General features: G+C 38.8%; 1 protein-coding gene across 4 annotated transcripts in view; it reads left to right on the top strand.

Moving 5' to 3' along the window:
* Positions 1 to 25,936, top strand: part of PHEX (phosphate regulating endopeptidase X-linked) — a 187,057-nt gene that overhangs the window by 101,552 nt on the left and 59,569 nt on the right. For all 4 annotated transcript variants that reach the window (XM_037129673.2, XM_037129597.2, XM_037129747.2 and 1 more), the window contains 2 exons: positions 13,574 to 13,651; positions 21,365 to 21,468. In XM_037129673.2, the coding sequence (XP_036985568.2) occupies positions 13,574 to 13,651; positions 21,365 to 21,468 (182 nt within the window). The remainder of the gene's footprint in view (positions 1 to 13,573; positions 13,652 to 21,364; positions 21,469 to 25,936) is intronic.

Genomic DNA, 25,936 nt, shown 5'->3' with positions numbered 1-25,936 from the left:
TGGCTTGCTGATAATAGTGTAGAACTTTCTTAGTCTCAAGTTTTTGACTAAAATCTTGCCACTTGCCTCTCTTGTTGGGCTGAATCTTGAGTAAGAATTAAGTGGTTTTGTAAGAGATTATTCAGTGGCTTTGTTGAATGATGAATAATTGATGATGACATTTAGGCTGCTGTTTACAAACAGCCCACGTTGTCCCTTGGCTGTGGCTCATTGCTTTGCCTTGAGATGAGATGGCCTTTCTGATTTCCTTTCTTAGACTGTCTTTTTAAAAGTAAGTCAAAACAGGGCTAGGATTTGTTCCAAAATGTGGCCATGGGCATCTCAAAATAAATAACCAGCTCTGAACTGTGGAGGCACAGGGTGGCTTCAGGTTGCATTTCCTTTACCTGTCTTCTGCCATTTACTTCTGGAGTTCAGTCTGTAAGGATCGAGGCTGATGCTCTGGTCATCTGAGAGGTAGAGAGCAGCAAGGCACCTGGCCCATGGAATTCACATTGACATGTGACGTACCCATAAGTATGGCTATTACAGCAACAGAAAGTTGTATGTTGCTGGTAATATATTCTTACAAGTGGATAATACAGGACTCGATGATCAGTTTTGGGGGACTCAAATTTGGAACAAAGGACTCTTCACTCAGAAGGTCCGTGTTCCATCTCTCGGACTTCTGGGGTAAGGTTCAAAAGTTCCTGGTCGGGTGCTTATGGTACATTACTGCATTTCTAACCCCAAAGCTAGTCACAGTTAAGCTTCAGGAGAGTTTTGAGTTGTACTAGTGCAAAATTGAAACTGGCTCTCGTTTGTGTTTTTGACAGTTTTAAGATCCCTAAGGGAGAGATGTTATTCTTCTTTTGAAATGGAAAGATGAGGGCCAAATATCCTTGCACCTCGACGATCATACTAGACTCCATTTTTCAGGGTTTTTTTTTTTTTTTTTTTTTTGCCAGTGGATCTGTTCTGTGAGGTTGACAACCTTGTCTCCCCTGGGCCCCATTCTTTGGAATGTTTTTCCTACTGGTAAAATCTCATTTACCTCATTACCTTGACTGGTTTGAAAAATAGAGGTACTTCTATTTCCAGACTACAAATACTTTTTAGCTTTCCTTTTCTGTTCTGACTTCCTGTCTTGGACAAACATTGGTCTGCCAGTAGCTCTTAGTCAAAGTTTAGTCCCATTGGTATCCAGAACTGAAAACGCAAAGGTAAAATTTTTAGGGAAGGATGGAGAAATTCTTAAAAGTATTTAAACTTGATCTGCAAGCATCTTGTCATTCTTACAGCTGAAAATGTTATTTATCCTGGTATGTTGAATATGGTTACTGAGGCAAAGGTGCATGTATATTATGCATTTTTTATTCTATTTGGATTTATAAAATTATTAATATTTATATAATAGAATATTATTTTTACTCATCAAAATATGAAGTATTTGGGGGAAAATATGGGCTTTTAAAAGCCAGATTAAAACTAAACTTATCTGGGTTCAGGAGCTGGTTTGGGCCCTTATTGACTGTAGGCCTTGGGGAGAGTTGCTTCCTCTTTCTGAGTCTGAGCTCCCTTGGCTATGAAATGGAGATGATCTGTACCCACCTGGTGGGGTTGAGGTAAAAGTTAGATGTGATGAGGAAGTGAAGCATATTGCTCAGTACCTGGCAGTAAGGGTTCAGGGATTTAGCTCTGAGATCTCTTTGGAGAAGACCTTTTCACAAGCTACTTCCCTTCCCTTCCTATTCCAATCTCATCCGGTCCCATCCCATCCTCTACATTCTTCTAGTGGGTTTATTTTATTTTGTTTTATTTTTTTGCATCTTGTTTTCCATATGCGACCAACTGTGAACTTCTTGAGGACAGGATGCAACTTATTAAACTGTGTGTCATGGATGAATTTCACAGATATACTGTTGAGTGAAAGAAACCAGATACCAAAAGAGTACACACTTTCTTTTGAAGTTCAAGGACAGGCAAAACTAATTGAGGGAGGGAAGTCAGAATAGTGGATATCTTGTGGGTGGAAGGGTTACTGACTGGCAAAGTACCCAAAGGAGCCTTCTGGGTGCTGTGAATGTTTTACATCTTTTCTCAGAGCTACAAATACAGGCATGTGTATGTGTGCATTTAAAAAACCTTTCATCTCTCCATTTAATATTTGTGTTCTTTTGTCTATGCTATAACTCAATAAAAATTTAAAATGATGTTTTTCAGTTTGCAGTGCTTGTTTGGCAATTAGTAGCCATTCAAGGAAAGGTCGAATATTGAACTAACATTATGATGAACAGAGTGTAGTCAGTCTTTTTTAAAAATATTTTATTAATTTTTAGAAAATGGGGAAGGGAGAGAGAAAGGGAGGGAGAGAAACATCAATGTGTGGCTGCCTCCCATGTGCCCCCCACTGGGGATCTGGCCTGCAATCCAGGCATGTACCCTGACTGGGAATCGAACCAGGACACTTTGGTTCACAGGCTTGTGCTCAATCCACTGAGCTACACCAGTCAGGGCAAAGTGTGGTCAGTCTTAATCACCAGGTGATTAAGGAAGATTAAAGGTCAAGTTTTAAGGAAGCTGTAAATACAACTTGAGACATTCAGTGCATGTAATTCATAACTATAGTTCACACTGCTATTTACAACACTTTGAATCTTTACCTGTTTCAGAAAACATGGTAAATTGGAATGGCAGGGTTTGTTATTTGCGACCATGTGTGCAGGTGGCATGCAGGGAACAAAGGAGAATGAGGGATAAAGGCCCATCAAATTGGTGGAAAATCTCATTTTTAAATTGAGTCTCTACTGCCTTCACCTCCGTCTTTTTCCTCCCTCCCCTTGTCCTTTTATCAATTCTACTTTGAAATAAAGTCTGCAACTCTAATAGATGCTACTGACTGGCACTTGTGCAGCAATTCTACCAGATGGTATTTGAATCTCGGGTGTTCTGTGAAAAATGAAAAGACCAAACACATGCGCGAATAAATGAAGGTTGAATTAATCTTTATAATTAAATGGAATATTACCCTGCTATGACTGATTTTAGCTTTCAAACCGGATTGCATGCTAATTTTTCAGTGAACTGTAATTGTATTAACATGGATTTTAGATGACTCAAAGTACTTAAAAATGGATTTTGCCAAATTACTGAGAGAAAAGTTAATAGAACTTTTAATCTAAACAACTCTGAGATCTTGGGGTATGTTTGTATCGTGACTTATAGTTGTGAAGCGTTTGCCAGTTGTTAATTAATTCTTTGCCCCAATCATCCTGGGATTTAGGTGCCATTGGCCCGAAATTAAGTGGAACTGCAAATGCCTGAGGCACATTCAAAAACTGGTAGGAGAGAATAGCATGGTGTTTTCTCTGTAAAGTGCTCCTGACGGCATAGCAGTGATGACTGTTAGTGAAATCCCTGAGGAATACTGGAGGAGTGGATGATGGATAATACAATGTCAGTACTTCCCAGAAGTGGGTCCAGAAACCTTGGCGAGTTTCACAGTCTAGAGCAAAAAGTATCTCAGATGTGAGCATGCATGACAATCTCCTACGGCAATTGTTCTTAACCCAGGGTGTGCTGTTGTACCCCCACGGGACATTTGGCAAGGTCTGGAGACATTTTTGGTCACAACTGGAAAGTGGGGAGAAGAGTTACTGGTATTTAGTGGGTAGTGGCCAGGCATGCTGCTAAACATCCCACTGGACACAGGACAAAGTCCTGTAAGTAAGAATCAGTTGGCCCAAATGTCAGTAGTGCCAAGTTGAGAAACCCTACTTTATGGCGAAGTTGTTGCAATTCCTTGGTTGCAGCCCAGAGACATTCTGATTTAGTAGGTCTGAGGTAGGTCCATGGATTTGCATTTTTACTACAGTCTCAAGAGATGCTGATGCTGCCAGTCCAAGGCCAAAGCTTTGAGAAACCCTGAACTAGACGAGTCCAGTGTCAAAGGCACAAGCAGTATATATGGGCATTGACCCCATAGCATCCCCCTTTGGTAGAAAAAGTATGTGACAGTTTAGAAAAGTTATCTCATTGGACTCCCCCCTATGTTATGAGAAAGGTAGTTCAAAAGTTTTCTCTTCTTGGGCTAATGATGAATTGTTTATGTCAGAGGTAAATCTTTTTTCTTTTTAATTTTATTGGATTTACTGGGGTTACATTGGTTAATAAAATTATAAAGGTTTCAGGTGTACAATTCTATAATACATTCATCTGTATGTTGTATTGTGTTCACCACTCCAAGTCAGGTCTCCTTCTGTCACCATTTATCCCCCTTTACCGTCTTCTGTTTGTCCCCACCCCCTTTCCCTCTGGCAGTCACTACACTGTTGTCTGTGTCTATGAGGTTTTATTCCTTGGTTTATTCCTTCCCCTTTTTCACCCAGCTCCCAACCCTCTCCCCTTTGACTGCTGTCAGTCTGTTCACTATATCTATGAGTCTGTTTCTATTTTGTTTGTTAACTTGTTTTGTTAGATTCCACATATGAGTGAAATCATATGGTACTTATCTTTCTCAGAGTTAAATCTTAATGGAAAGAATAATGACAATTCCCACTCAATTGAGCTGTTGATGAGAGAATGGGGTGTGCTTATTTAAGTTAATCTCCAGCTTGCCTCTTGTTTAAATAAGCAATTTAACAATTGGAGGAGGATTAAGTAGCTGATTAAATTTATCTGAGAAATGTTAGGTGTTAGGGACCAGATGTTGCATGTGCATTTGTAAGCTCTTTGAATCTTGACATTTACAAGTGATTTTTAATAGTTTATGTACATTTTCCCCTTACCCCCCAAAATATATGGATTTTGACCCCATGGTATTGATTCCCATTTCTGGTTTCTAGTTTTATACTGACTCTCTTAAAATTCAGATATTTACCTCAACAAAACTTGAAGCATTATGCAAGTTTAATCACAGTTTTATATCTCGATGAAACTGTCCAAAAAGATTAACCCTCTAAGGGTTAATATCCAAAAAATAGAATGAACTCATATAACTCAATAGCAAATAACCAAACAATTAGGTTAAAAAATGGGCACTGGTTCTGAATAAATAGTTTTTCAGACAAGACATACAGATATCCAATAGGCACATGAAAAGATGTTCAATGTCACCAATCATCAGGGAAATGCAAATTTAAACCACCATGAGCTAGCACCTCACACCTGTTAGAATGGCCATCATCAAAAAAACAAGAGACAACAAATGTTAACAAGGATGTGGAGAAAAGGGAAACCTGGAGCATTGTTTAGGGTAAAGTAAATTGGTGGAGCTACTACTGGAAACAATATGGAGGTTCCTGAAAAAAATAAAAATAGAACTATATGATTCAGCAATTCCACTTCTGGGTATTTTCTTAAAGATTTCATTTACTTATTTTTAGAGAGGGGAAGGGAGGAAAACAGGGAGAGAAACATCAATGTGCGAGAGAAACATTGATTGGTTGCCTCTCTCATGCCTGCAACCTGGGACCTGGCCTGCAACCCAGGCATGTGCCCTGACTGGCACTTGAACAGGGGACCTTTTGGTTTGCAGAACAACACCCAGTCCACTGAGCCACACCAGTCAAGGCTGCTTCTGGGTATTCTGGATGTTTATTCGAAGAAACTGAAAACACTAATTCAAAAAGGACATCTGCACTCCCATGTTCATTGCAGCCTTATTTACAAGATATGGAAGCAACCTAAGTGTCCATTGCTGGATGAATGGATACATAAAATGTGGTGTATATGTACACAGTAGAATATTACTCAGCCATAAAAAGTATGAAATCTTGCCCTGGCTGGTGTGCCTCAGTGGATTGAGCACCAGCCTATGAACCAAAGGGTCACCAGTTCAATGATCAGTCAGGGCACATGCCTGGGTTGAGGGCCAGCTCCCTAATAGGGGGAGCACTAGAGGCAACCACACAATGTTTCTCTGCCTCTTTTTCTCCCTCCCTTCATCTTTTTCTAAAAATTAAATAAAATCTTTTTAAAAAACCTATGAAATCTTGCTATTTATGACAGACAATGTGGCTAGAACTTGAAGGTGTTATTCTAAGTGAAATAAAGCAGACAGAGAAAGGCAAATACCATATGATTTCACTTATGTGGAATGTAAAAAACAGAACCAACTGATAAGCAAAACAAAATTCATAGATGCAGAGAACAGATTGGTGGTTGTCAGAGGGGGCATGGGGTTGGGAGGTGGACAAGATGGGTAAAGGGAATCAGGACATACAAACTCCAGTTATAAGATAAATAAGCCACGGGGATGTCGTGCTGTGTAAAGCGTGGTGACTGCAGTCAGTATTGTACTATGTATTTGAAAGTTTCTTAGACAGTAAATCTTTCTTTTTAAATATTCATTTTTAGAGAGAAGGGAAGAGAAGGAGAAAGAGAGGGAGAGAAACATCAATGTGTGGTTGCCTCTCATGTGTCCCCCCCCACTGGGGACCTGGCCTGCAACCCAGGCATGTGCCCCGACTGGGAATTGAACCAGTGACCCTCTGATTCATAGGCCTGTGCTCAATTCACTGAGCTATGCCAGCCAGGGCCTAAGACAGTAAATCTTAACAGGTCTCACCACAAGAAAAAAAATTGTCATTTTGTATGGTGATGGATGGTAACTAGACTTACTCTAGTAATCATTTAGCCATGTATACAAATATCGCATCATTATCTTGTGCATCTGAAAGTAATATAATGTTATATGTCAGTTAGACCTTCTTAAAAATTAATCTCTGTTTCTTAGTTTTCCCCTGCTTTTGTTACGACTGGTTTTAAAAATTTGGAGAATCTGTTATGTAGAAGAGGTGTTGCTTTTTTCTTTGCAGTTAAATAATGAGTATTTTAAGTTTTGCAGGTCCTGTGCTCTCTGTTGCAAATATTCAGTTTTGTGGCATGAAAGTGGCCATTGACAATACATAAATGAATGAGCATGGCAAAGTTTATTCCCTTGAGCAGGTGGGAGCTCACAGAAACTGTAGCTCAAAGAAGCAGTAAGAATTTGGGCCTTGTATATCATATTAACAAGTGGAGCGAGTTAGGATTTCAAGAGACAATAAATGTTGGGAAATGACTGAGAAATATATGGGGGAAGACTCATGGAAGGTAAGGTGTGTTTCAGTAAGGTCTGTTTATGCAGTTTCTCCTCTGGTGCTGATTTCTCATCTCTGGTGATAAGAGCCATTCTTTCCTCCTAGAACAGGAAGCCTCCCTAACCTGCGCCAGTGGAATTCTTTTGGGAAGCTCTGCTTTCAGGCAGATAAGGGTAGTACAGAGAAAGCCTCTTCCTGCAGTTGTTGATTCTCAAATGTCTTCAGGTCAAAATATAATAATTCCTATAGCCTAGTGGCATGTTCTGGAGCCCTTCACTGTGCTCCAGTAAAACTTTATTTACAAAAACAGGTGGTAGGCTGGTTTGGGCTGTGGGTTGCAGTTCACTGGCCCTTGATGGTAGGACCCCATCTGTTGGATAAAGACACATATTATTGACTCTGGCCCATATAAAATCCTAACTGCAATATAGGATTGCACTGGCTCTTTGGTGTATACCTATCTTGGCTATGTCTAGACAAATGGATTTAGCTAATTGATACTTCAGATACTGATTTGAGCAGGTCTAGCAGCTGTTCTATTTTCGAAAACTCTGTGAGCTCAATTGACTACATGTAATTGAAAGTAATAAAAAGACATAGATTAAAAAATTATATGATCTGGCTACTCCCCTATTTAGTTTTAAAGGGAGTACTGGTAAGTTGCCTATATTTTTAAGGTAATATTGCCGTCACCCTCAGGGGGATGCATTGTTTTATGGATTAATCATAAGATGGTTTTGAGTTCTTAACTTTATTGCAACTCCCTGATCCATTTATTTACTAAGAAAACCCCAATATTTATTTCTTTCCTTAACTCTGCTGGATACAGTGCTCACCCAAGTGAGAGGACCATCACGAAGACACCAGGGAAAGGTTTAGTGCCATTATGGCTCAATTATGATTTACCTGGGCCTGAGTAGTTTCCATTTTTGAACTGGAACACTGCCTACCTCCAAGATACGTGGAGTGGGTATCTTTAAGAGAGACAATGGATGGATACAGCTGTTTTATCATTTGGAACTTGTTTCCTAGACTGTAGTCCATATCAGAGGGAAGTGGGGATTGTCTGCTGTAGTGGAACATTCCTCAGACAGGGTTAAGATGGGAGACCTGAAATCTGAGCATCCCTGTCTTCCAGTTCTTGTCAAATCAGAACTGAGACTGGTACTTCTACAGCTCTGTGATTCATGGGCATGCTTATCTGTACTCCACCCCAGCATGATGAACCACACCCAAAAGCAATCTGCAGAATTAGAGTGTTTGAAGACTCATAATATATCAGTGCCTTTTTTATTGAGATGATAAAATTAGATTGGTTAGATAACTGCATTGTTATTATTTGTGGGATGCAGATAGCCCCAAAGGATATTAAAGCCTGTTCCCCAGGCTAATTTTCATCAATACCATTATCTCTGCTTGGGATAATATCTTCAGCCAATCATTTGTTTGGCATTATGGAAATTGCCGTTGTTTTGAAGGATAACGTAATTTATGCACTGTCTGCAGAACTTCTGGGTGCTTAAATCTCAGAATTTTGATTGATGTTTAGTAGTTATTACAGAACTCATCAGAGAAAATGAGGCCTTGGTGTGGTTAAGCCTGACTGAAGCTTTCAAAGCCACTGCAAACTTAAGAATGTTGCACTATAAATTGTTTATAAAGGGACGGTTGATCATCAGTTGTTCCATTTTTTCTTATGTTGGTTAATTTCATAAAAAATATGCTGAGACTTAACTGTGTGGAAGAAAGCTGTTTAATTAAGTGATTAAAGCAATCCCTTTGATGTAATACAAGCAAGACATTTGAGAATTTACCTGACTCCCCTAAATAGCCGAGTCAGTGGGGATTAAAACAAATGAGCTTTCCTTCTTGCTTTCTGCCGATCAGCTTAATACTAAGTGGCTTTGAAAATTCAGGAGTAAAGCAGTCACCTTAATCATTCTTTAAATCAGTTTGTTCATCTGTGTAAAAATTACATGCTGTTTCAGAGCTCGTAGCCAAATAAAGCAGAATTATGTTCGGTTCTGTTCTTTCTCCCAGCACTATCAAGTTGTAGGGTACCTTGTGGAACACTCTAGGAGGGAGGGGTGGCTTGAGAGTTTAAATCATGTTGCCTTTTAAATTCCCAATGTTCCTTATTCTTCTGAGTTCATTTGTGATATTTTCTCTCCCTCAAAGTAATAACCTCTATAAACTCTGTCGTCTCCACAGAAATTGTGCTTTTTAAAGCTCTAGCCCTAAGATTTTAGGACAAGGAATAAACTCCCGGGCAATTAAGATTTGTTGCATATACATGTTAGTAATAGCAAAGAGCAAAACAAAAACATTAGAAGTTGCTATACGACACGTGTACAAGCCCGTGTGCACATGCACTCACACACATACACACACACACTTCATACTGTTCAGTTTGGCAAGCATTGTTGAACACTTAGTATATACTAGGCCCTATGCCTCTGACTGAGGCAGCTCACTGAACAGTCTACCCTCACTGAATTATCTTTGTCAGCCCAGCACACTATGGCTGTCAGGCTGTATTTGGCATGCTGCCTATTTTTGTATGGCCTAAAAGCTAAGAATGGATTTTACATTTTTAAATGGTTTAAAGGCATCAAAAGAAGGATATATCAAAATACATAAAAGCATATGAGAGTCACAATTTAGTGTCTATAGTTTTTTCTTAATTTAAGAAATTTTTATTCTTATATTTCCTTTTCTTGAATTGGGGGGACATTGGTTAATGAGATTATATAGGTTTCAGAGGTACTTTCTACAGTATATCATCTGTATGTTGTATTGTATGTTCATCACCCCAAATCAAGCCTTCTTCCATAACATTTATCCCCCATTTACCCTCATCTAACTTCCCCCATCTCCTTTCTTTCTGGTAGTCACCATCCTGTTGTCTGCGTCTATGAGGGTTTTTTATTTTTATTTATTTATTTATTTATTTTTTTTGCTTAAGTGGTGTACTTATACAATGGAATACTACTCAGCCACAAAAAAGGAAATTTGTGATAGCATGGATGGACCTGCAGAGCATTATGCTAAGTGAAATAAGCCAGTCAGAGACAAATTCCATATGATTTTATTTGTATGTGGAATCAAATGAACAAAATCAATGAACAAACAAAAGAGAAACAGACTCATACCTAGAGAACAGACTGACAGCTGTCAGGGACAGGGGGCGCTGTGGGGCTGGGTGAAAAATGGACAGTGCTCACACTAATTATCTGGCCTGAAATGTCATTAGTTGTAAGACAGAGATACTGGTCTAAAGGCAGAAAGCATATGGCAGCCAAGTCTGTCCTCTTTTAAAATGGATTCTTGGAAGGAACAAGGACTTTGTTATATGTCATTGGCCAGAATCTCATCCCAAAGTCAACTGTAGCTGCAGAGGAAACTGGATGATGCAGCTATTTTTTTGTTGGGTCCATTGTCACCTAGAGCAGAATTTGGGTCTGATAGTAAGGGAAGAAAGGGAAAATGGATATTGGGTGGACAATAGGCAGTTGTCATGGGCGGTTGTTCTGAGCAGCCTCTTTCTAGAGGTTTGTGTGAATAAGGGATGGAAATGCATGCACTGGTTAAGGAAAACTTGGGGGTTTTTGATTAACCACAAGCAGCGTAGGAAATAGTTTTCGCAGGACATAATATGCAGCCTGCTGTCTATTTATACCACTGTTCTCTTAGTATTTGCGATGGGACTTGCCTTTTTTTCTTTTCCACATAGTCCATGAGATCATTGATTTCAGGCCTGCCTCACTAATACTTTACCATTCATCAGACTGTGTTGGTGCTTCATTTCTTTTATTCTGAAAAAAAAAAATAAAAAATTATGTAATCAGCCTCGTCCAAGTGGCTCAATTGGTTGGAGCATCATCGTGTACACCAAAAGACTGCAGGTTTGATTCCTGGTCAGGGCACATGCCTATGTTGCAGGTTTGATAGCAGGTCAGGGTACGTACAGGGGGCCTCTGGATCTTTGTCTCTCACACTGATGTTTCTGTCTCTTTCTCCCTCCCTCCCTCCCTGTTCTTTCCCCCATTCCTTTCTCTCTCTCTCTCTCATCAATAAACATATCCTTGGTTAAGAATTAAAAAAAAAGTGATGTGATCAGTATTTGCCTTGAATGGTATATCTGTTAGAGTTTATTCAGGAGAAGGGATACCCTTCTAAGTATATCAAGCAGAAATATATGTAATACGAGGAATCAGAGGCTTATGCAACCATTGGGAAGGCTGAGGAGCGAATGATCGCTGCTGCCCTCACACACAAGGGGCCTTCTCAGGAGAATGTCTGGAAGCTTCTGGCAAAGTTTTGTTATCTGCTGTCTACAGATGCCCTTGTGCCTATCCATAGCTACCAACAGCAAATGAATAAATGGCACCTCTTTCTCTTCTCCCTTTCGAATCTCCTGCTAATGCTTCTCATTGGCAGACTCTAACCTGGAGCCATGCCCATGACTTTTGAGAGATGCAGTTGTGAAGCTTCTCAGGGAAGAATGCAGAATGGGTGGAGTGGGATGGTGTGGAGTTAACAACAGACTGTCAGGCAGAAGGAGCATTTGAATTTGAATAAAGGCATTTAGTCAGGACATTTTGGGAAGAAGAGCACTCTATTCAGGTATCGGCAATGTGGCTACTAGTATCATTACCTTGTTGCATCTATATGTCTTTGGGAAATGAATAAGGCTTAATTTGTATCTGTGTTCTGGCTCTCTTCAGGTCATACTGTTGCTAAATAAATAATAACAAAGGATTCAATGACCTGCATATCTAGTGCAGAAGATAATATATTCTGTGAAGCTCCATAATGCAGTGGGGGTCCCAGAGCATGAGGTTTGTAAAAACAATGCATAATTGACCAGTATGCTCTGGAGAGATCAGTGTTCAGAAAGTAATTATGGATGACTCAGCTTGTATATGTTTTTATTTGGGGGGAAACTGTCTGGAGCTCTTTATTTGCCGTAATTATGCCTGGGATTTGTGAAGAGCTGATAAAATACAGTGAGGTATTAAACACAATGAGGATAATAATAAAAACAATTTGGAACAAGGTAAATCATAGACATGACGTATTGCTTGGTGTTGAGGGGAGAGTTGTAACCTCCAGTTATCTGGTACCTGGGCGACATCAGGCTTTCAGCATCACTCACGGGGTTTTGAAGGCAGAATTTGATCTGTGCTACATTTCAGTCTCTGGCACAGCAGAACCATTATGACTGGGTCCTCTGAGCCTTGAGTTTCAGGTTTCTGCTGATATTTAATATTTAAATTATCTCAAAGAAGATAAAGAAAACATACTGTGTTATTCTGTTTATTTTTTGAGTGTGGAAAATTGAAAGGGAGTAAAGGAAAAAACTCAATACTAAGAGCCGTGTGTGAAGGTCACTGGTTTTCTTTGCCAGAATAAAATCAGCATGTTTGGGGTTGCTTAGAATCTTCTGTTGGGTCTTCAGGAGACAAGGCTAGAGATGTGGATTCTTGTGCATGTGATTTATGATTTATTCAGCAAGTGCTCCCAAGAGAAACCAGCAAGGGAACAGGGGAAGGCAGACAGGAAGGGTAAGAGACTGGTAAGGGTGAAATTTGAAGGGAAGTCCCAGACACCCTGGTCCAGTGTGGAACTCTGGAGTGCCAATTAGACCTCACAGTTTGTCCTAGATTGTGGCAAAGGAGCTGCTGTGCTTTCATTCTCCTGCACAGTTAGTTATTGGCCAAGGGCTGCTGGCATGGGGGTGGTTTTGGAGGCAGATAAACTCACAGGGGCCTTCAAAGAATCTCAGGTGCTGGTTATTAGAAAAGAAAAACAGCATAGATGCTGGGGAGGGATGTATAGAAGTGATTAAACAGATCCCAGGGGACCCAAGAAAAGCCCCAACAATGAGAGAAAAAATTTCACTTGAAACTTCAAGGGTTGGGAAACCTTTTCTATAAAGGGCAGGTAGTAAATATTTGAGGTTTTGTGGGCCACAGGATTTCTGTTCCAACTAGTCAATGACATCGTTGCTGTGCAGAAGCAGCCACAGATTCCATGTAAATGAGTGGGCATGTCAGTGTCATGATAAAACTTTATTTATAAAAACAGATACGGAGGGAGGACAAGATTTGGCCCAGGGGCCATAGTTTGCCAGTCCCTGCTGTAGAGGCTCCCTGTATATACCTAAGATGATTTTTAAAATCCATTCCCTCTATGCTGTAAAACACAAGGAATAATTAGTATGGTTATCAAACATCCAGTCTTTCATCATTCACAATGTTGCATGGATGGTCTTGCTGAAGGATGACTCCTCTCCTGTTACTTCTCCTAAAAATACTTAGTTCTCTGTTATCTATAAAATGAAATCTAGAGCAGTGACTAACTTAAATTTCTGCCCTTCACAGTGGGTTGCATATAGTATATATTCAGTAAATGGAGTTTTCAGATGAAGATTGCATTCCTACATCCTGTGATTATTAATGACTTAAGTGCTGAAACTCTGACATCATTTTTCTTTCTCTTTTGTATAGGCAAGAGCTGTTTTGGCAAAAGTTGGCTATCCTGAGTTTATAATGAATGATACTCATGTTAATGAAGACCTCAAAGCTGTAAGTGCTAAATTTACTGTATTTTTTTTTTCTGGCAAGTTTTACTGGCCTCATGCCTTTCAACTAACCCAAGTCCAAGCAATTAAACCTGGTGGTGCCAGAAAGCCCCAACTTTTGATTCATCCTTGGCTAGATATAAGCCTCAATATGCCAGGCGTATCACAAGATTTAGAGCAAATTCAAAATAAAGGAAGTGACAGAAGGAATGTATAGCTAAGTGGGTACCATAAAGCAAGTGGACTTGGATTAGGCCTAATTGCATTGTAAAGGAAAGAATTAAGCAAATCGGGTATTTTTCAATTAGTGGGCATGTTCTAATGGTGAATATATGATATTTGTTGTTAAACAGTCTTTATGTGCTTCATTCATATTAAATGACTTGTAATAAATCTGCTAGCTGGGAGTTAACTTCATTAAACTTTATGAGTGTTTTTGCAAGTGCATATACATATGACTCTACAATTAATTTATTGTGATTTGGACTCCAAATTTGCAGTAAGTAAGTGATGGAGGAATAGTAATGATTCTTTTTTATTCCAGTATTTTGGGTCCTATATTTTCTAGTAGATATTTACATTACAGGCTTTTCTAATCACAACCACTGTTATTTCCTTTTCTATAAATAATTCTGATAAAGAACTTTGATTCCTCACAAACCTCAGTTTTTACCACTCACTGGATTTTCTGAGACAAGTAGGAGTTTTTTTTGGTGGAATCCTTTTTTTTTTTTACTTTAAAAAAATTTTTATTTAGTTATTTTTCAAGTACAGTTTTTTGTCTATTTCTCCCATCCCAGTGGAATCCTTTTAATAACAATGGCCCTGAGGTATAGTAGCTGTTTCCTGATTGAGGTTTGAGAAGTTGCATATCTGAAAGCAATCCCAGCTTTGTAGATGAATATCAGAGTTTTGCAAAATTATTCAAAAGTGAGAGAAGGCTTTAATTAGAAAGTTCTCCATTAGCCTCCAAGATATGGCCTTCTAAAGTATTGATCTGGTTACTATGCTGAAAGATAATTATGCTTCACAGTATCCCAAAGCCCAGACAGCAGCCCATCTTGTTATACATTGTTTTGATAGTGAACAAATCTCATTACCATTATGATAATCAAAGATACTGATGCATTTGACACATTCACATATGTTATCTTTTAAGCCCCACAGTGACCCTCTGAAGTTAGATTGCCCTTAGCCCCATTTTGCAGAAAAGGAAGTAGAGACTCAAGAAGTTAAGCAATGTTCTGAGTTCACAGTGTCAGAGCCAGGACTGAAGTCAGGACCCAGGAAGCCCTGCCTGTAATTTTAGAAGGGGTTCAGCGGGGTCCTTGTCAGGCAACCTCGCTTTAGGGACAGGGGAGTGAATTTGAAGAGTTGGTGGAAACTGCTTGCCTAGATCTGGTTGGAAGTGAGAGGAGGAGTGGGGAGATCATATTGTCAAGTGGTTAAGAGCACAGGTTTTTTGCCTCTTGCACTTATTAGTTTGGTTTCATGCAGGTTACATTACTTCATTTAACTTCCCTTTGGTTGTCTGGATACTAGAGATAGTAATAACCAAGTCTTAGTGTTGTTGGGTTGATTAAGTGAGATTATATAAATGTAAAAGCACCTAATGTACTGTCTAGGGTATAGGTAGGCTCCCTGTAAATGTGGATCAGTGTGAGAACTGTCACTGCTAGGAAGGGCATCACCAGGGCAACAAAGTACCTTACTTAGCAAGAGAACCTGTACAGGTACATGTGATTGTCAAATATTCCAAGTCAAGGGTACAGGTAACAATGTTTGAGAGCCAGTTTGATGTAGCAGTCTACCACTCACTAGCTGTGTAACGTAGGATCTCTGCGCCTCAATTTCCTCATGTTAAAATGAAGATAATAATAATCCCTCCCTTATAAGGCTGCTGTGGGCATCAGATAAGATTACATATGTAAAGTATTTGGAGCTGATCCTTATCCACACCAAGCACAATATAAGAGTTATGATATCTTCAATTTGCATTAATGATAGTAAATTATTTGGGTTTGGAAAAATCATTATGAATTAACTCATCTAGTATCCAGGTGCCTCAAATTGATTTAAAAAGGCTGTACAAATGGAACAGTATCAAGCTGTAATCAAATAAGATAGCATTCAGAGCTCATTCACAATATTTAGTTCATCAGGTTTTATTGGCAGTGTGCTACTGTTTAAAGTCAGTGTCCCAGATTGAAAGACTCTCTGAATGCAGTACCTTTTGTGAAAAGAAACCAGATGCCAAACAGGATGCAGTATGGGGTCTGTTCCCTCATTTCTCCAGGGCCTGAACAAAACCCATTAGACACTAAGATTTTTAAGCATGCTTGTGAAGAAATGGCTTTCATGTGACTCATTGCCAAAGCAGGCACAATGACGCCCAAGAGTTTCTAACACTGTGAAAAAGAGATGGTGAAAAAAATGTCAAATACTGGAAATAAAAATACAGTTGTGTTTGGAAGCTGATAGAGAAAATGAATACAATCCAACCTGAGAATAGGTAAAGGATGCTTGATGTGATAGTAATAGTGTCACTGAAGTTAATAGCAAAAGGACTCAAGTATTGTGGGTACACAATGGGTCTGTATTTCCAGTTCTGAGAAACATGTAGATAAGGACTACTGTCAGGCCTACAAGATGTGTCTGGTTGTACACGCTCTGAGCATGAGAGGCTTTTGGAAATGAAAAACAGCTTAGTTTATTTGGCACCAGAAAAGATATGATTTAGCAGGTACAAGCGCAAAAGGAAAGAGGATATTGATTCGGTAATGGATCATATGAAGGTCAAGGAGAAAGGTTGAAAACAAGTTGGGACCATGTGCAGATAAGAGCAAATGGAAAAGAACTTAGAGGCAAATGTAAAGAATTAGAGAAAATTTGTTTTTTTTGCCTCTTTGAGGAAGACAAGGTAAATTGAGGTACCCAAAAAAGTGTTTCTGAATAATAATCTTTCTGTAGTTTTTGACAAAAGCAAGAAAGGAAATGCAGGAAAACCCACTAATTAGCCTAAAAAAGTAGGGGTCAGTCCACTTTCAAATTAGCCTTATTAAGTGTTCCTCCATTGATCCTTAGTGGGAATAGACTTTAAGAGCGGTATGATACCAACTTGGAAAGATTGCTGTGTCAGCAAGGAATCCAGAAAGACACTTAGTGTACCTAAGCACACTTAAGTATTTCAAAGAGAGGTGATTTAATACAGAAAATAGGTTGGAAGGCAAAATTCAGGAAGGTGAGGTAAACCAGATATTAATAACTTCAGGAAGCTACCGTCACCCCTGCATCTAGGGGCACAGAAGGGAGGAAGTGATGGTACCATCATTTAGGAGAACAGAGGGGGAACTGCCACTCCAACCGGGGCTGTGGAGAAGGGGGTGAAGATTCTTTCTGAGTCATTGTCGGGAGAAGAAAGAGGAAAGAGAGCAAGAATGAAAGAGACTAAGCATAGCATTCTTTCCCCTCCTGCCACCTGCTGATTTGCCCCAGTCCCTCCTGTTGGCAGGGAGCCAAATGGCAGTGGAGCCTGAGAAGCAGAGTTTCACATGCCCAGCCTCAGCATTATAGGACAGAGTAAAAGGCTGGGCATGCATTGAGAGACAACAGGTAAGTACGCGGCACCATTAGGTACTCCGCTGATTCTTGTGAACGCCAGTGGGTAATTGGAGTAGGGGCTAAAGTCAGAAACACAGCTGACCGCCATTTACTTCGGAGAATTGCATATGGGTAATTTTTCAGAAAAAAATCAATGTTTCTAGTGAACAATATAAATATACCTACATATAAGTGTGCATATGCAGAGATACAGATATTATGTGAATCAATGTAATATTCTGCAGTATGGGTCTTGGTCTGCTCTGGCCAGCAGAGCACTCGTGTGTGTGTGTGTGTGTGTGTGTGTGTGTGTGTGTGTGTGTGTGTGAGCGAGAGAGAGAATATAAATATATCAGTATTTATATGCATTGTATGTTTTATGTGTGTATAAAAGTGCTAATGCCACTGTGCACGACTGAGGTAACATTATGTGGAATGCTCTATAAAGACAGGTTGTTAAAACACAGAAGTCCTTCTGTACTATTTAGTCAAAACAAAACAACATTGCCTTCATCTCTGCCAAGTGATCTCTGGCCGCCATGGCCCTGGAGAGCCAAGAGTTGGCACTGGAGGGCGGTGTCCACCAACCTTACCGTAACTCCCACACACTGCCCTTCTAGAGTGTTCCACTGGCCAGAGCAAACCAAGACTTCCCTCTACCCCTGGAGGTGGCAACAGGGCATCTGGTTCCCTCTGGTTCTGGCTGATATGCTAACTACTGCCACCTCACCCTTATGTGGCTGCTGTGGAAACTGCATCTTCCGCAGTGTGCCATGTATGTAGGTTGTTAAACAGTTTGAATGTAGGTGTTATACACACACACATACTTATGGGCAAAGCCATCTAAACAAAACAATCTTGCATATTACTTTGCTATTTACATAAGGGAAAATGTAAATACAAAATCTGGATCCCTTATGTATTCAGAAAGTTTTTTTTGTGCCTAATGTAAAATCTTTCTTATACATACTGGCATATATCTTTATATGGATTTAACATAACTCATAGATATTTGGACATATTCTTAAGTGGATTTAACATAAATGAAAAGTGTTCTAGAATCTATATTTCCTATTGGCTTAGTTATTAATGAACACATACTTAGTGATTCTACAGAGAAGCTGAGAGCGCTTCCCTGTTCGGCCCTTATTACGTGTTCTTCACCTGTGTTGAGGTTAATAGCCTTATTCTTCTATTTAGTCTGTGGTATTTGGTGAGAAATTCAGATTCCCCTAAATTTTATAATTTGGACAGCTATTCCTAGGAAATGACAGAAGAGCCCCAATTAATTTTCCAAAGGTCACTCAATTGAAAAGTCAGGAGATGGAATTGATTAAAAGTCATTACCAAGTTGACCTCGATTTTCACCAGAAACTGAAAGGACAAGAGGCTTTTGAGCCATCTATTGTCCCTTACAGAGTTTAAACATATTTTGAAGATTACAAGTGGTTTTAAAATATTCATGTGCATTCATTTCTGTTGCTCATCTCTACAAGTGGAACTTTCCCAGTGGTTGCTGACTTTCATCGTTTTTTTCTCTCATTCAAGGGCCTGTTCAGTATTTGGAATTATCAAACTATTATCATATAGTGGGAATTTGGGATATAGAAAAAAGGAATGAGACAGCACCCATAATATTGGTACTCAAACATAAAGATACATCTGTTTTAGTGTATTTTTAAATTTTGTTATAGCTGTAATTGATGCTTATATATAATTTTGTATACTGATCTTTATAGTTAACATATTATTTTGTCCTTGTCTTCTGCAGCCTTCATTACCATTGTATTAACTACTGTATGTGTTCAGTAAATTGTACCATGATTTATTTAGTCACAGCTTCTCCTTTCACCATAATTCTTACCTTCTCCTCCCCTTTCCCTGTACTCTTTCTGTTAAATCACTGGTTTACTTATTAGGACCAATGAAAATAACATTGAATAGGAACCTAATGACTCGGACTATATTGCTTTGCCAAGTTGCATAATTACTGTAACATTGTGTCCCATCTATCACAGGGTAATAACTATGGCTGGCCCTTTCTACCCCCACACTTAACCTGTCTCAGGAAAGATGTGTCTCCTATCACCTGTGACTTACATTAAGTAAATGGAATACATCAAGTAAACCAAGCTAGGAAATTGCAAATATTCTCAGTTTACTAAAACAGTTTTTAAATTGTTCTTCTAAACATAGATGATAAGCTGTTGGCAAATTGTAATGACTTACCTCTAAGTTTGACTTCTCATGGTTATTATGGCTGTGTGAGGACTATATACTTAAAGAATTTTTAGACACAGGACTCTTCTTCTTTAGGAAATTCATAGATGGTTTTTCATTTGCTATCTCTGTAGAACAACCTGAATAACAAGTTTTTTCTTCTCAGATGAACAGGATAATTTAATGAATAGCAGACTTCTAAAAGTAACAACTGACCCCACTGATAATACTGAAAATTAATATTTTTAAAGGAAATTCCTTGGGGAGAACTTCATGGAAAGTGTTCTGAACCCAAGAACATATCTGAATTTTCTATCAGTCACAATCATATTCTGAGAGTTCTGGCAGAGCTATCTTGGGAACCAAACTGAGAAAGCTAAGGGTTGAATGGTGGACACATTTTTTAAACTATACGATTCAGGAATGTATTGGGATTGCTAGATGAGATTGCTTCCTCAAACAAGGAAGCAATCTTCCTCTGTTTCTTCTGAGCCTGAGTATAAATATCTTAAAATGGAGTTGGTAAGATTTCTTTTTATTACAAAGAATCTCAAACATTGTGAAAGTATTTACTATCATATTTTGAACAAATGGCTTTAACAAATATTAAACATATTGCTGTATTAACTTTATACACACACATGTTTTAAATTGATAAAACAAATACATTGGAAATTCTTCGTGCAATCGTCATTTACCTAATGTCCTTCCTTGCTGCCTACCTCCTTCCCTGGGTATAAATGCTATTTTGAATTCAGTGTTTATTATTCCTAAGCATTTCTTTATGCTTTTGCTGCAGGAGCACTTCTCTATAAACAACATATGACATTGTTTTACATGTTATAAAACTTTAAATTCTCTCATACATACACTTATCTCACTTAGCATTGGTTTGAGATTATTTTATGTTCATGCATACAAACCGTTTGTCTAAACTGGCTTCCATTATGTGATTATACCCCAATTTATCTATCAGCTACCCCCATAAGAGGATTGAGGGAGGGACAGTTTAATGTCTTTTTTTTGTAATGTGTTGGCTAAGTGGAACACCAAGGATGCCAGGAATTGATACTTTCATTCTTACCTTTCTCCCTGTGCTTTTAGTTACATAACTCCTTTCTTTGTATTTTGGCCTGGCCCCCTGGAAAGACTGTTAAGATGAATCACTAATAAAAGTTACTGTACAGACATAATAAGTATCCACCATATATTAGGGAACAGATAAACCCAAGGCAGACATTGGCTAACGAATAGGCTGCTGTCAAGTCTATAATGGTCAAGTTGGATAATACACATTCATTTCTGTACTGTGATCCCTTGGATTTCCTATATATTCACTTGCTATATCATAATTTTTAGCTCTAAAAGAGTCTCATGGTTTAAATTTACAAAATATTACAACTAATAAGAATTTGATTACTTTTTTTATTGTTGTTCAAGTACAGTTGTCTCCATTTTTCTTTAAAAGAAAACCACTGAGGGCCCTGGCTCAGTGGATTGAGCGCGGGCCTGAGAACCAAACAACTGCGGTTTGATTCCCAGTCAGGGCACATGCCTGGGTTGCAGGCCAGTTCCCAGCAGGGGGTGCACAAGAGGCAACCATACACTGATATTTCTCTTCCTCTCTCCTTCCTTTCCCCTCTAAAGATAAACAAATAAAATCTTTAAAAAAAATGAGCTCTCCTGACTTTAAAATTAAAAAAAGAAAGAAAGAAAAAAGAAAACCACTGTGATTAAATTTCATGGCTGCATGAATACTGGGTTGACCAATGAGGGCTGGAAGATGATGTGAGGAGTATAGCTTCTCTGTTGATCACTCATTTGTGTGCTGATCTTTTTTCAGAGCTGTCTCTTATCTACACGTACAACAATGATCATTGTGGTTTGTTTTATCCAGATCAAGTTTTCAGAATCGGACTACTTTGGCAATGTCCTGCAAACCCGCAAGTATTTAGCACAGTCTGATTTCTTCTGGCTGAGAAAAGCTGTTCCAAAAACAGAGTAAGTAAACAAAAAACGTGAAAGAGATAAATATGTTGGTGGGAAGTGGATTCTCTTTAGATCAAACTTTATAATTCCCCTCAAGTCAGAGTAGCTGGCTTGCCAGTTATCTTGTTTGCCCAAATCTGTGTTATGTTTTGGCAACTCTTATTTCTGATATTATATGAGTCAGCTGTTCAATTTAATTATGGCTCTCTCACTCCTAACATCAACACTTATGAAAAGAAGGCTTGTTTGGATGCCAGTGTTCAAATCATCTCTAGATCTTGATATGTGTGTGCGTGCGTGTATGTACATATATATTTTCTCTAGAATGTCACACTCAGGTAGAGACTTTTGAAGATCTTTAAAAAACAAATATTTTTTAAAAAGTATGATTACAACTATAGAAGTGATTGTATAATTTTAAGTAACTAGATGATCTTTATTAAGGTAATGAATGTTAACGAAATGTTAGCACTATTGTTTTCCTCCAATAGTAGTTATGATTTATTTGCCTGTAAGATCTTTCCCTACAGATAAGAAAGTTTTCTCAGGAACTTTTGGGGCCAGGCCAGCCATGATTTTTTCCCCAGCAAGATGTGTGCAATGGTGGTGATGACAGCCGCTAACAGTTACTGTGTCTGTACAGTGTGCCTGGAAGTGCTCTCCATGTTTTCATTCATTTTATCCTCTTGTCAGTGCTGTGAGGTCTGGGTAGTATTTATTGTTCCCATATCACAAATGAATAAGAGGCTTACAGCTGAGAAATTCTTTCATTTTGCTTTAGATTACTTTTTGTTCTTGCTTGCTGGTACTTCCGACTCTGGTCTGCTGTAGCCCACTTCTCCAGTGTTTTTCTCTTTCTCTTCTCCAGATTGGATGGCTTTTGTTGACCCGTCTTCACATTCATGGATTCTTTCTTGTACATTCTCAAATTTGCTATAATTTTTTCCTTTGATTATTAGACTTTTCAACTATTGAATTTGCATTTGGATGTTTTTTATAGGTTTTTGATCTCTGTTGTGATTATTTATTTGTTGAATCATTGTCATAGTATTTTCCATTAATTCTTTTAATATAGTTTATTTTAATTCTTGAAGCCGATTTATAATGACTGCTTTTAAGTTTTTGTCTGCTAAAGCCAACATGTGGGCTCATTCAGAGTCAGTTTTTATCACTTGCTTTTTTGTTTTGTACTTTGTTTTTCTTTGCATAGCTTAATTATTTCTTTTGTTGAAAATGATATTTTAGGTAAAGTATTATAGAAACTGTGGATTCTGATTTATTCTTCTGAGGCTTTTTAAAAAGTAACATTCCTGGACTTACACTGCAGAACCTGTCTCCCTTATAGTATGCAGCCATGAATGTCTCTGCTCATTTAAAAAATTCTTATGTTTAGTTTTTAGCCTCACTTCCTAGAGTTTGTCCCTATATCTGCATAGTTTAGTGCTCAGGGAATCAGGACAGAGCTGGTGCTCAAACCCGTCTAGCCTATAGGGCTTTTGCCCTCTGCCAGTTGCTCTGTGAGGGGGTTGGGAGGGCATTTGAAGTCACAACCAGTTCTCAGTCAGCCTTGGATTTGCTTCTCAGTCTGCTCTCTCTGGTGTCCCCTGTACCTGTGCTCGTTTTGTAGTCAGCCAGGGATGTGTGGTGAGCTTATCTCACTCTTCTGTGACTCTTTTTGTTCCAGAATCTCCCTTTTAAATTTCCTGGCTGGTCCTTTGCTCTCCCCAATGGGAACTATAATTTCAGGCTAGTAGAGCTGTGGGTTTTCCTCATTTTTTAAAAAAAGTCCTACATTTTTAGCTGACAAAGCTGCAGGTGTTCACTTTTACTCCCAATTGAGCCCACTCCCTGTGGCAGCAAAAGCTGCTGATTTTCCAGCCAGCTCTATGCTAATAAAACTAAGTTCTCACTGACTGATCTGGGAGGGATGGGAGCAGTCCTAGGCTAGAAGGCTATAGACTCCTATTCTGGTTTCTTCCAGCTCTAGCAGTTTTTCAAAATTAAACCTTTTTGTGTTTATTTGTTGTTTTGCCTTTGATTGATTCCCAGCGCCTTAAAATTATTGTTTGTTGATAACTTTGTCGAGTTTTATACTTGATTTTTGTGGAAAGGATTTATTGACCTTGCCATACCATCATAGCTGGAAGCCTGGCTTCCATGCCCACATTTTTTTTTTTCATGGCCCACTTTTACTAAACTTGGCTGATATTCTGGCCTCTGTATCTTTGGCTGGCTCTTTTTATGTTCTCTGGGTCTCTTGTTACTCTTCTTTCCAACTCCCTGCTCTATCCTGGCTTCTAAACACTCTAGCCCCCATACCCTCCCTTGGCTTAAACTGTGATTACCACCTCTCTCTCTTAGGCATGATTCCCACCTAGCCATTCCTGCCTTCTGCCCTTCAAACCTTTCCACAACACACAGTTAGTTAAAAGTGTTTGACTTAAGGAGTAGGCCTAAGCTGAATCACTCCTCTACCCATCCCTGACTCCAATCAAAAGTACAGAGGAAGAAAGCAGAGGGCTTTAGAGCTTCTTTAGAAATGACAGATAACTGGTTTAAAGCCATCTGCTCCATTCTCCTTGGTTCTCTCTTCTCATCACAGTATCTCTTAGTCCGTCTCTCCTACTTCATTCCCAACCTAAATTATTCAATAGCAATTTTACATTTAGCATTCTAAACCTAGCTTCTCACATCCAATGACTTCAGTAAATGCCTTCCAATATCCCAATGAGCATCTACGTGTAGTATGATAGTCATAGATCCATGAATATCATCCTGCCCTTTCATTCAGACCTACGATACTTTAGTTCAAATTCTTTTCCTTCCTTCCTTCCTTCCTTCCCTTCCTTCATTCCTTCCCTCCCTTCCTTCCTTCCTTCCTTCCTTCCTTCCTTCCTTCCTTCCTTCCTTCCTTCCTTCCTTCCTTCCTTCCTTCCTTCCTTCCTTCCTTCCTTCTTTTCAACTTATGGAAAATCCGAAGCTCTTTTCAGTATTTCTGTGAAATTTCTGGGTCTTCTCAGGGATTCCTCCATATTGGAGATGCTACCAAGTTCATTCTTCAGTTTCAAAATGACATTATTCATTTGGGTGCGTAGCAAAGCTGGGGTTGCTAATTGAAAAACTCCTACTAAACATGTCATCTTTAAAATCATCCTTTAAATATGGTTAGGCTGTTAGATTCTAACAGCCTTGGCTAGTTCTAATTTTTTATTCTTTCCTTGGAAAAATGCTGGCTGACTTTGTGGGCTTAGGAAAACTGATTTGCATAGTTTTATTCTCTGTCATTGAAAACAAATACCTCTTTCAGAAGGACATTAAATTGGTTCATGTTTCTGGAAGTTTCCAGGAATGAAAACAATGCTATTAAGTCTTGGTTTTTTTGACTCTATGTCGATTTCAGAGAAAGCAACATTAAGAAATTGAAGGTCCTTTTTACATGGTAAAGTGGTATGACAGCTAATTTTCTAAAAATTAGCTGGTTCTTTTCATGCATGGTAGGTAATTTTAACTTCATGATAGCCACTCTCTTCAATCGACATCTTTTGGGTCTGAAAATTCAGGAGTTAATCGAATGGGGCTGGTTCTGGAGTATCTCCTCTGCATTAGTTCACTTAGTATAACTCATCATAATTATCTTTCTGCAAAGCCCTGAAATAACAGTTTGCTTGTTTGTGAATGTAGGAGATAAATATCCTTTATTTTTCATTCTCATAGAATCCATTTTTTTTGCTGCACTAATGTGCATTAAGAGGCTTCTAATGTGGTGATAAATGTCAGCAAGAATGAAATTAATTGGATGGTCATCCCTGAAGGTACACATTTAAGGTTGGTTCTCAGAATTGTCACTTCTTCAGCTTGCTGAAAAGTAGAGGATTCACTTCATTTCTCAGCTTGAGTCAAAAGTAATTTCTTTCCTTCAGAATACCCTTTCTTTGACAGAAATGATTTTAACCTAGCTTCCCTATTAACTCACTCTAACTCCACTGTGACCAAACATGACTGGATTTTCTTTCTCCCTCTTCTGAAAAAAAAATGTAAAAATACATCAAATGTCTATACAAATTATGGTCCTGCCCAGAATTTTTATTTGTAAAAGCATTATTTATAATATGGAATGGAAAGGGTATAATCTACAGCAGGGGTGTCAAACTCATTTTCACCAGGGGCCACATCAGCATTGCAGTTGCCTTCAAAGGGCCGAATGTAACTTTAGGGCTGTATACATGTAACTACTCCTTAACAGTTAAGTGAGAGCTTGGTGCCTCCACCAGGTAGAAACAAGGTGCTAGGCAGATAAAACAAGGTGGAGGGCCAGATTCAGCCTGTGGGCCTTGTGTTTGCCACCTGTGATCTACAGGATATTAGAAATAAAGCAATAAATACTCTATGGTTTTTCTATTCCATACTCCTTAGATCGTCTTTAAGAGTTGATAGGCACAATGTAAAACTTGATGTGTGTTTATTGTATAGTGTTCAAAGA

This window comes from Artibeus jamaicensis, unplaced genomic scaffold (genome assembly GCF_021234435.1).
Source record: "Artibeus jamaicensis isolate MK-2021 breed Jamaican fruit bat unplaced genomic scaffold, CSHL_Jam_final scaffold_1283, whole genome shotgun sequence".
Taxonomy (NCBI): domain Eukaryota; kingdom Metazoa; phylum Chordata; class Mammalia; order Chiroptera; family Phyllostomidae; genus Artibeus; species Artibeus jamaicensis.
The sequence above is the reverse complement of the archived record's forward strand: the minus strand, read 5'-3'. Positions and strand labels throughout refer to the sequence as shown.